At 40.0% G+C, this 12620-nt stretch overlaps 1 protein-coding gene across 4 annotated transcripts in view; it reads left to right on the forward strand.

Moving 5' to 3' along the window:
- TCAF1 (TRPM8 channel associated factor 1) overlaps positions 1-12620 on the forward strand; it is a 51873-nt gene that overhangs the window by 17774 nt on the left and 21479 nt on the right. For all 4 annotated transcript variants that reach the window (XM_017511287.2, XM_037732379.1, XM_017511286.2 and 1 more), the window contains exon 2: positions 5952-6585. In XM_017511287.2, coding sequence (XP_017366776.1) covers positions 5966-6585 — 620 coding nt within the window. In that variant the 5' untranslated portion in view covers positions 5952-5965. The remainder of the gene's footprint in view (positions 1-5951; positions 6586-12620) is intronic.

Consider the following 12620-nt stretch of genomic DNA (forward strand, 5'->3'; position numbering starts at 1 on the left):
TGTGTGTTTACGCGCGCGCGGAGGAGCTCCCCTCGCATTTGTGTGTGTGTGTGTGTGTTTACGCGCGCGTGCAGGAGCTCCCTTTGCATTCGTGTGTGTGTATTTATGCTTGCGCGGAGGAGCTCCCCTTGCATTCGTGTGTGTGTGTGTACGCGCGTGTGTGTTTATGCGTGCGCAGAGGAGCTCCTCTCGCATTCGTGTGTGTGTGCGCGTGTGTGTGTTTACGCGCGCGCGGAGGAGCTCCCTTCGCATTCGTGTGTGTGTTTATGCTCGCGCGGAGAAGCTCCCCTTGCATTCGTGTGTGTGCGCGCGTGTGTTTATGCGTGCGCAGAGAAGCTCCTCTCGCATTCGTGTGTGTGTGCGCGCGCGCGCGCGCGTGTGTGTGTGTTTACGCGCTCCGGGAGGAGCTCCCCTCCTCCCTGCCAGCCACCCGCTAGTCCCCAGTCCCCTCCTCCTCCAGACGTCACGGATGTGCTCTTTGCATACTGGCTCTGGGCCTGGGAGGAGAGAGTGGAGTCCCGCTGGCTCCACTGACTCCAGTCAGACTCCAAGCTGACTGCTGACAGCCGCTGGGAGTTTAGAATATCCCTTCTCACACACTGCATTTTATAGAACACTCCCTGAGGCATGCAGATCAACAGCTGGCGGTGAGGCAGCACCCACATTTGAAAAGATAATACCAGGTCTTCTCACTCCTGGGCTACTGCTCCTCAATTGTGTCGTCCTCTTGAGTGACCTAGTAGAGAAGTAAGCCAATGGGAGTGAGAGAAAGAGCCTCCAGGGAACTTGAGAATTAAGAAGGCAGTTGGGTAAGGTAAAAATAGAGGAATAGAAAAAGGAAAGTCTCCAATCCTGCTTACTCCCATGGGGATGAAGGAGGCGCTGAACAGGGAGAATCACAGCAGGGGCTTCAAAGACGGTGGTAAAGGTCTATTTTTAAAGCTGAATGGTAGGTATATGGACGTTCGTTTAATTTTTCAGATTGTTTTATTATTTTACCATCTATATCCCTCCATGTGTATTACATATTCTCACAGATGTATGAATTAAACAATCTAAGTGAGAAATAAATAAGACTGAGCTGGGAATGTCTAGGACAGAATTCAAAAGAAGGGGTTGAGCTAGCCCAATGTCTTCAAAAGATACTGGATGTATAAAGAAAAACAGGAGAGTCATGCGGGGTGGGGGGAAAAAACACCAAGGAGAGAAGACCTTTAGAATTGAATGTCTGTAATACAAACCAGTTTTTCAAGGTCAGGCTAGCTATTTGCTGAAAAAAATGATTCTGGGTTTACCCTTATACCTCATCTGTCATTTAATCATCCAGACATGGATTGTCTATTCATCCAAAGAATAAAATGTATACTCTGGCCTCAGACACTTACTCTAGTTTCAGGATTTGAAATCACACTACTATACGGGATATGGGTGGTACAGCATCCAGCATGGCCCACCATCTACCTGCCTTTCCACACGTCTCTCAAAGGGAAAACCAAGTTTAGGAGCCATGGTGCTGCTTTGTGGTAGGAGTGAAAGCTCTGCTCTCTTTCTGAGTTACAGGTTGTGCCTGCAATACCTTCTGCTTTGGAGATGACTTCGGTTCCAGCAAGCTGAAAGGGGCCAGAGGTGGGCCCAGGGGAAAGAAAGCAGGAACCGTAGGAGGGTTAGGGAGAGAAAGAAAAGGACATTTCTCCCAGGTTTTATTCATCTGAGCTCACCAAGCCTGGAGAACAAACATGGATTCAGGCATAAAGAGGGGGCATTTGGTTCAAAAGTCAAGTGATGGAGTCACTGATAGCTGGTTAAAGTGGGGACACAACCAGCTGCAGAGTTCAAGGAATTCCTATAGAGGAGGAAATGAAATTTATATGTGGGCAGATGCAGATGCACAACCTGATCAGAGATGAAGGAAGACCTTTTAGGACCGGTGAGCTAGGATCAGTTGATCAGTCTACCTCATCGTGTATATACTGTACCTAATCTTTTAATGTGTGTTTACTTGCTTGACTGAATTTATATTAACTCAGTGTTGTTTCTCATTGTAGTAGCAATACATACAACAATTCAAAGGATGCAGATTTGTATAAAGACAAAAAACTGTTCACCTCTTCCTTCCTAATGTAATCAATGTTATTATGTTGAAATATGGCCGCTGTAGATTTTCAGTGCATATAAAAGCCTGGTATGTAACAGGTACTTGGATATTCTTTGTGCTTAAGAGTATGGACTCAAGCACTGGGTTTCCTGGATTTGAAACCTAGATTCACCACCACTTACCACCTGTGTGACTTTGAACAAATAACTAATTTTAATAACTAATTCTCTGGGCATTATGATTTTAGAATTCTTGTTTTGCCCGTCCATAAAATGGGGATAGTGATAGTAAATACCTCATAGGTTTATTGTCAGCATTAGTTACATAAATCACTTGTAATAATGCAGGAACTTGGTAAGCGTTGTATTGTTACTACTAATAATAATAATTACTACTGCTAGTGTCATTATCTTTGCTTGCACAAAAATGAGTTCATGTTCTATATCTCATAGTGACTTGAAATTTTCACTTAAAATGTATCTGGGACATTCTTCTAGGTGGATGTAAAATATAGTCAACCCATCCTTGAACTAGCTTAGAAAACAACTAATGAGACAGATGCGTGAGTTCCCTGTTCTTGTGCTTGTGTCAGCACTAGAGGCAGGAGAGGCTGAGAGAAAAGGATTCTGATGGACAGCTCTTTAGCGGGTATGTATGGGTAGATGGCTGGGGCAGTGCTACAGGGTCTTATGCTGGGTACAATGGGTATCTGGGAGCTATATGGAAGTTGGATAGGTATGGGTTTGGGTTAGAGATCCTGCACCCACAAGAGTAAAAAATGATTCTAGGAAACATTCCTTGTTATTAATCTATCTATTTGTACTTCTAGGTTTTCATTTCTCTAACTCCATTTGTAATTTTTTGTGAAGTCGGCATCCTTGTGCATATGTCTTTGATACTGCCCCTCTTGTTTCTGTAAGAAGGGTTATTAGAAGAGGGTTTGTTGGATCTAAGAATAGGCACACTTTTGAAGCCAAGTAGGCACTGTAAAATGGTTTTTGAAAAAGAGTGCAGACATTCTCCATCCTTCCTGCAGATTGTGATGGTGTTCCCATCGCCTTTCAAATATTAAACATTATTAGCTGCCTTTGTCTTCTTCTTCATCTTCTTCCCCTTCTTCTCCTCTTCCATTTTCTCCTAGTTCTTTTTTGACAAATACACAATATATTTTCCATTACTTGATTACTAGTGAGATTAAGCACTTTTTCACAGAAGTGGCCATTTTAAATTTCTTTTCTGTGCCATATCTTCTCTTAAAAGAATAGGATTTCCGTAGATAGAAAGATTTAGGAGGGGGAACGGAACATAAAGAGAATGGAAAGATAATCTAAAATGAAAGCAGGGCATGTCCAGCAACACAAGGCAGACTGGATGGTGCAGGGAGAGAGGCAGCAGGAGAAAAGGCAGGAAAACCCAGGGAGCAGCCAGCCCTGCAGGCGGTCCACACCGGGAGGCAGTAGATTGTCCCCAGGGACTAAGGTGGAGCTTTGAGGGTAAATAGCATGATTAGAGTGATTTTAGAAAAGTAAAGGTGGGAACAGGTCCTGGTAACATAGAAATTGGATTGGTTGAGTCCAGGCATGAATTACTAAGGACCTACACCAAGTTAATGGCAGTGTGATTGGAAACCATGAGAAGGACATTGATAGGACCTGTGACCAACTGGATATGGGTACAGCAGGGAGCCAGGACATGCTGTGACACTGTGCGCTTTGCTGTCCTGATTATTTGTGGGCACCAAGAGGAGCAGGGGAAAGACAAGCTTCTTACTTACCAAATGTTCATGACAGTATCTTCTCAATAGTTCCCTGAGGTAGGTAGGTCATTAATTCTTCCGTTTAACTACTAGAAACATTGGGCTTATGTAATTTGCCTTAGAAGAGCTCATTTAGAGGGGAAATAATAAATTTAAGACTTTTTAGTTTAGAGTTAGAGACTGGCTATAAATGGCCAGTGTGCTCTTTAGTAGTGGTCTTGAACTTGTTATTTCAAGACTGGAACTGTTTTATCCTGGCTTGTGGAAGGCACATAGCCTGTGTGAAGGACTTTCTCAAGGGCACACAGAGATATTTGAGGGATAAATGTAATAGTAATTAGCATTAGTGTTAGTGTTAGTATTAGTATTGGGACCAAAATATGAAAACTATCAGATCAGAATCAGTACATGCTCAATTCAGTGTTTGTAAAACCTACATTAGGTTAAATTGTTTTTCCACTTTGTGAGAATTCTTTATTATTCATATGCTTAAATTAAATGGTTTATTCTTAACCAAATAATTATAAGCACATAAATAAATACTTGAATATTTATGAAAAGGCATTTAACCTGTTATTTCCTTTAATCCTCAGGACAAGTTTATATGGTAGTTATTATTTCTGTTTAATTAATAAGGAAACTAAGTCTTTGAGATGTGTTATGCAAGTCTCACAGTTAATAAGCAGCAGAGCTGAAATTCAAACTCAGACTGCCCTAACTCCAGAGCCCAAGTTTATAATCATGTTGCATATTATGTTGAGAGTGAGCATATACTATCTGACAAGGGAAAAAGACAAGTGGTAAAGGCCAAAGATTAAAATGTAAAGACAATCTGCATTTTCCAAGAGGAGGTTAGAAAAGGACAGAAAGTAAGTGGTCCCAGAGGTTGGATATAAAGAGGTTAGCTCAGGCCACACTGACAGAGGTGGTTCAGCCTCATGGATGGGAAGAGAAGTGATGTCCTGTGCTGCTGAGTGGTCATTGAGGATGAGACGCCCTGCATGACCTGACCATGAAAACACATCTGTCCTTGGAAGAAATATTTCAGTACAGTGCGTGTAGCAGAGGTCAGACTATAGAGCATCCTTAGTGGGGAGCTCATTGTGAAGAAACAGAGGATATCTGTGACTTCGCCTCCTCACCTTTGTCAGCTGCATCCCAGGTGCAATTAGGATTCTGCAATAATTTCATATCTTGTTACCTTCTGCTCCTGGTTATATGAGAATTGCATTTAAACCACAGAGAATTTCCACTTTTCTCTTACCTAGGCTGTGACTTTGACCAAAGAACCTTCTCTGAGAGCCCAGGCATTTCAGATGGAAGTTCTGAGTTGTTCAAGCTGGGATTCATATGATTAGTGGGGGAGCCAAGAGGGATGGAATGGGCTAGGAGGACAACATGCTGCACCACTGTATGAGCTCCCAGCAGCTGCTGTAGCAAATGACCTCAAATGGGGTGGCTTAAAATAACAGGAAGACATCATCTCACAGTTCTGAAGGCTTAGAATTTTGAAATCCAAGTGTCAGCAGCATGGTTCTTTCTGGAGATTCTGAGACAGAATCTGTACCATGCCTCTCTCTTAGCTTCTGGTGTTTGCCATCAATTCTTGGTCTTCCTTGCCTTGTAGACTCACCACTCCAATCTCTTCCCCCATTTTCTGATAGCATTCTCCCTTATGTTTCCAAATGTCCTCTTACAAGGATATCAGTCATTGGACTACGAGCCATTCGAATCACATATGACCTCATCTTAGCTTGATTACATCTTTGAAGACCTCTTTCCAAAAAACTAGGAGTTAAGACTTCAAAATATCTCTTTGGGGGGCCACAATTCCACACTTATTCTTTCCTTTTGTTTGTTTCCTTCTGTGATGGAAAAGTATCATGCTCTTTAAGTTTGACCACTGAGTTTAAGAGGTGAGGGCCCAGTGGGGTCTCCTGGACTGCAGACACTGACACCCTGCGCTTGAATCATTTCCCAGTGTCAGCCTCATCTGCATAGTGGGAAGAATCACCCAGCTACTGGAAGAGTGAACTGCTTTATTTGTTTCTTTGTTTATCCATTCTTCACTAAGCTGAGTCTTTACCTTCTTCTCTGCAGAAACCAATAGAGCCATGGCAACTCCCTCTGCTGCCTTCGAGGCCCTTATGAAAGGCGTGACAAGTTGGGATGTACCCGAAGATGCTGTTCCATGTGAACTGCTTCTTATTGGAGAGGCTTCATTTCCTGTGATGGTGAATGACATGGGCCAGGTCCTCATTGCTGCCTCCTCCTATGGCCGTGGCCGCCTGGTGGTTGTGTCCCATGAGGACTACTTGGTGGAAGCCCAGCTCACTCCCTTTCTCCTGAATGCAGTGGGGTGGCTTTGTTCTTCCCCTGGGGCTCCCATTGGTGTACACCCATCCCTGGCACCTTTGGCCAAAATCCTTGAGGGCTCTGGAGTAGATACAAAGGTAGAGCCAGAAGTGAAGGATTCCCTCGGGGTTTACTGTATTGATGCCTACAATGAAACCATGATGGAAAAGCTGGTCAAGTTCATTAAACAAGGTGGCGGCTTGCTGATAGGAGGACAAGCCTGGGATTGGGCCAACCAAGGTGATGATGAAAGGGTTCTGTTCACATTCCCCGGGAACCTCGTGACCAGTGTGGCTGGCATTTACTTTACTGAAAACAAAGGGGACACGAGCTTCTTCAAAGTCTCCAAGAAGATGCCCAAGATTCCAGTGTTGGTTAGGTAAGTACCTTACCCCACCGGGGAGTTGGCTCCACGTTAAAAAGCATACCCAGTTCTTATCTTCAGGTTGCTCCAAGGCTAACAGAAGAGTGCTCCCAGGCACTCAGGAATTCACTACAAATCAACTAGATTTTTTAAATGCCCTGAGGCATAGGAGGGGCAAGGTCCTCACTGCCCCTGTCTTCCCAGACCAGACCATTTAGTTCTTTGATAGTTGGAATTTACTGATGGCTGTGGTCCCAATGTCTTGCTTAATCAAAAATGTGTTGTTGGCCCCAACAGTTGGCATAGTTAATCCAGATTGTTCCTGGGTGAAGGTTGCTTTCAACAGGAATGTGAAGAAAAGGAAAACATGTCTGAAGCACCCCATGAGCCAAAGCCTAGAGGGCTGTTGGAAAGGTTTTGACATGTCCATCTAGATGAAGTTAGGATGCAATAGGAAGTAGAAGCCTTCAGAAGTTAAGATATCAGAAAGATGCTTCAAGTTATATGCGCTAAATCTCAGATTTAGGAATGGCAAAAGATCAGATGATCAATAATGAAGGAGTCAGGTGATGAGTGTACGACAGCCTGCATTGAAAGTTCCTGGAGTGTACTGCCCTGCTTGCTTCACTCTCACTGTACTCCAGTACCACTTATAGTGCCTAACAGATAGCAGATCAGTAGGTGCGAGGTAAACATTTCTTGCATGCATGACTGCATGGATGAATGAGTGGGATTCGAAGGCGGAGTAGTCCCAGGAGCAGAAAAAGTACATTAGGCCACTCTCTGTATTGTATATTAAAATTCTTAGCATCCTCAGAACAGCATGGCTATTTCTAACTGATGGGAATGGAGCAAGGTAGGATTGGGTGAGGAAGTCACACCAAGGGTATTACGAAGGTATGGGAATAAGCTATGACTTCTGGACATGGGACTTTTAGGGAAGTTTTATGAAGATCAACCAGAATAGTCTATTCTGTTTTTGGACAAAAAGATGACTTGCATCATTTTAGTCCAAATATTGGGCTTCTGCAAAAGAGTTCAAACTCTCTGTTCATTCATCCATTTATTTAGCCAGAATTTATTGAATATATTATATATCTCAGGCATTATTTCTTATTTCAAGAACACAATTTGCAAAGATATGAGAATTAAAGGCATAGGAACATCTCCAATTACAAGACTTGGAAAAAAGGTTGAAAACCAAGTAACTGTTATAAGAAGAAGGCTATGCTATCATTGTTCATAAAACCTGGAAACCTAGGATCTACAACCAGTAATGGCACAGTATGGCCTTAGCATATCCTTTCAATTCTTTTTTTCTCTCTGAAAGAAAGTTTTGGCATAGAAGCTCCCACTGTCCCTTGTAGCTATAATTCCATTTTTCAGTCTACAGTGATCTCTGTATGTTCACAAAGTCAGCAGAGATGCATAGATAATAATGCCATGCAAATGATCATGCTCTAAATGCCCAAATGTTTCAAGAAATTTAGTTTGAAAATACTCCCACGAAACCTGAATTGACCAACCTTATAAATTGATGCTATCTATGCCCCCTTCAGTTTTTGAAAACTGGTGAAGGGATATTAGCCACGAAAGAGACTTGATTATAACAAAAAAGATAGATCTTACACATCCTTGGAGGTCATTGCTGGTTATTGCTGGGTATATGTTAGGGAAATTTAGAATCCTAATTATAGGGTTTAGGTCAGAATCAATGCCCAAGCATGGTAGGGTGAACATATGTACCTCCTTTATAAGAGGGATTGCCAAATCACAATTGTTTTCTTTTCCTTTTTATAAACATTGTTCCCTTTTTAAATTTTAAAATCTGTGCTTCCTGGGAAAAAAAATAAAAGAATTCATAAGCATATAAAGTAAAAAGTGAAAGATCTTTGCCCTCCATCTCATCCTCTGCCTCTCGCTAATGCCTTTCTTCCCCCTCTTCCCAAGAAATGATCACTGCCAATGGTTTGGACAGTATCTTTTCTGGTGGTTTTCCTACAATCATGTATTGGTTAGAGTTGGAAGAGCTGGATGGGTGGAAAGAGAGACAGAGAAAAAGGGAGAGATCTGCAACTTGCTCTTTCACTTACTGTATCCTGAGCAGTTTTTCATATCCCTGTACAAAGATGGGCATCATCCTTTTGAAGACTGTCTTGCATTCAGTTGGATTGTCCCGAAATTCATTTAACCATTTGCCTATTAGCACATTAATGTTATTTCTATTTTTTTCTTATAATAATACAATGACTATCTTTTCACTACAACCCCTAAGCTTGACGTACACCTCTTCATTTTAAAGACGGTAATTTCCTTTTAGAAACATCTTATTTTGGAAAATGTCAAACACATACAAAAATAGAAATAGAACAATGAACACATATGTATCCATCACCCAGGTAATGGTATCAAATCACATCCTACCCACTCCTTAACCCTTCCTGTTTGTTTTGAAGCCAGTCTTCAACAGTGTATCATTTTACTCATAAAACAATGTATCACCAAGAGATAAGGACAAATTTTTAAATATAGTCACAATATTGTTATCACATTTTAAAAATTATCACTATTTTTCTGTCCTAACAAAATGTCAATAACAATATCATTTTAAGAGCATTTAACTGGCATCTGTTATGTACATATATCTATACTTACCCTTTAGATCAACTGGTAATATAATCAGTTAAGTCATGGAAATATAAATATTTATATTATATACTGATCTAAAGTATAGAGATATGTATATAATAATTGTTTCACACTCTTAGTGTGATTTTAGAATTGAATTTGACTTTTGCTTTACATATTTCAAAGCTATATTTTAGGTTTATAAAAACATAACTTTTTTGTGGCTCATACTTTTTTGTCATCTAAAATATTATTTCTTGCAGTTAGTATTTTTCACCTTGAACTCTATTTTGTCTAATATGATTATGACTCCTATTTTGTTTATCTTTTTTATTCTTTCGTTTTTAAAGCTATATCTCTTAGTACAAATCTGATTTTTTAACCCAATTAAGGGTTAAAAATTTATATAATTAAGGACATTGAAGTTTTTATATAATTAAGGACATTTAGTTTTTTTCTTCTAGTTCCATCATCTTATTTGATGTTCTTTTCTTGTTGTTTCTTTTTAAATTTTCCTTTGCTGACTTTAGCATGGTTGCTGGAGTTTCTTCTCCCCTTCTCTCTATTTGGAAATTGTACACAATTTTTGTATCATTAATGTAAATACCTTTAACTTTTCCTAGATCTTTCTTTTTTTTTTTTTTTTTTTTTTTTTTTTTTTTTTTTTTTTTTTTTTTTTTTTTTTTTTTTTTGACGGAGTTTTGCTCTTGTTACCCAGGCTGGAGTGCAGTGGCGCGATCTCGGCTCACCGCAACCTCCGCCTCCCGGGTTCAGGCAATTCTCCTGCCCAGCCTCCCGAGTAGCTGGGATTACAGGCACGCGCCACCATGCCCAGCTAATTTTTTGTATTTTTAGTAGAGACGGAGTTTCACCATGTTGACCAGGATGGTCTCGATCTCTTGACCTCGTGATCCACCTGCCTCGGCCTCCCAAAGTGCTGGGATTACAGGCTTGAGCCACCGCGCCCGGCCCTCCTAGATCTTTCTTTAAATTTTTTTCATAATTAAGGAAAAGTTGTCAGAATAACATAATAATTACCACACCCTTTACCTAGATTTCATCAGTGGTTACATTTGGTCATATATACTGCATAAGTATACATACGAAGAGGTTATTTGGCCTAACCGTTTGAGGGTAACCTACAGATCTCAAGAATGCAGGAGGCAGGTGATGGGTATGACACTTCATACCTGAATACTTCGGCCTGTATCTTCTAACAAGGGCATTCTCCCATATAACCACAATACAGGTATCTCACTCAAAATATGTAACATTGATAGAATACTGTTATCTAATGTCTCTAATTGTTCCAAAAATATCTTTTTTTTAAGATTTTTAAAAATATAGAACCTAATCAAGTTTCCATATCATGTTTCGTTAGTCTCCTTTAATCAAAATAGTTCTCTAGCTTTTTAAAAAGTCTTTCAGGACATTAGTATTTTTGAAGTATGCAGTCCAATTGTTGTATGGAATACCCTTCAGTTTGGATTTGTCTAATTGTTTATTTATTTTTTCATGATTATAATCAGTTCACACATTTTTGGCAAAAAAAATAATGTTTTCATCACAGTGTCACGAATTAAAGGCATATGAGGTCAGCTTGTTCAATTATTGGTGATGTCAAAACTGGTCATTTAATTAAATTGAAGTTTGCCAGATTTTCCTATTTTACTGATTTTATTTATTACATTTTATTTCTATTTATTCCTTTCACCCTTTTTAAACTCATTTAGTGTATGGTATGACAATTAGATCTTTATGATTATCCTGTTTGCCAACAACCTTTCACCTTGTGATTTTTGCTTTCATTGGTGATCTGTGCCTGAGTAAATATTTATGAAACTGTCTACTTCTACCACTTCAGCTGCTTCTGATCCTTTCTCCAAAATTCATCTCGGGTATCACGCCTTTAGAAAGCCATCCCTTACCCTGCTTCTCTCATGTAGAGGAGTCTTTTGTGTTCCCATACTAACCTAACACCTTAGCACTTACCTCAGGTTAAGTGTTGGTTTACTTGTAGATTTCTCCAAGGACTGATTGACATCTTCGGTAAATAAGACCTTTCCCTCCCCACCTTCACATTGACTGTTAAGTTGGTTCTTCTTTCGAAATGTTTGGTTTAGTATCACTCTATACTCATGGATCCTTTTCTTTTAAGATCAAATGCATTACAATCCATTTATAGTCAGTATTTTTTGAAGGTCAAAATGTCCCAAATTTGGCAAGTTAAAACCTCATTAAGCTGTCTCCTGAACCCATCAGTTGTTTTTTTTTTTTGTATTAATTTCTGGCATAAAAAGATGTTGCAAGTTTATCTTGTACTTTTATAGTTCAAAACCTGGATTCAGTCACTTCCTCAGTTTCGTTTGGTCGTGAATAGTATTTAGAAACCAAGATCTAAAGCGTGCTCACTGCTATGGTGTCATCATTTCTGGGCTCCTCAGAAGAGACAGCCATGATATCTTTTAATCATGTATTCATACTGATACCCCCAATTTTAATTCAAAACCACAGAATTATTCTTCTCTTTCACTCATTCCATATTTGTATTTTTCTTCTCCCATGGTGAGAATCCTGTTCCAACTTCAACATTTACCTACTTGCTCAGTCCAGTAATACAAACAAAAGAGTCTCATGATTACTATACCCATACTATTACCAACAACAAACTTGCTAAGTTATTTTTGCCTTCAGAATATACCACACTGAGCATATACAATCCAACAAGTACTATATTCAGAAGTATTTGTGTTGCTTTTTTCATTTGGGCCTGTTTTTTTCCATGTGGGATTTTCTCTATATTTGTTGATTTATTTTATGGATTTGCTGTTAGCATGACTAAAATTGAAGAATACACATTCTTTGTGTGTGTGTGTGTGTGTGTGTGTGTATATGTGTTTGTGTGTGTGATACTTTTTTTTTTTTAATTGTACTTTAGTTTTGGGGTACATGTGCAGATCATGCAGGGTTGCTGCATAGGTACGTACATGGCAAGGTGGTTTGCTGCCTCTATCCCCCATCACCTATATCTGGCATTTCTCCCCACGTCATCCCTCCCTATCCCTCACTGTCCTCCCCTTAACCCCCTGAACTGACCCCAGGAATACACATTCTTTTATGTTCACATGAACTATTTATGAAGATAAACCATTTGCTGTGCCATAAAATAAGCCTTAGCAAGAGTAAAAGAATTAAAATCATACCATATATGTCTTCATCACAGTGGAATTAAATTAGAAATCAATAACATAAACATATCATAAAAACTCCTAAATATTTGTAAATTTAAAAATATGTTTCTAGGGCCGGGCGCGGTGGCTCAAGCCTGTAATCCCAGCACTTTGGGAGGCCGAGGCGGGTGGATCATGAGGTCAAGAGATCGAGACCATCCTGGTCAACATGGTGAAACCCCGTCTCTACTA

The sequence above is a fragment of the Cebus imitator genome, unplaced genomic scaffold (assembly GCF_001604975.1).
Source record: "Cebus imitator isolate Cc_AM_T3 unplaced genomic scaffold, Cebus_imitator-1.0 Scaffold446, whole genome shotgun sequence".
NCBI classification, from domain to species: domain Eukaryota; kingdom Metazoa; phylum Chordata; class Mammalia; order Primates; family Cebidae; genus Cebus; species Cebus imitator.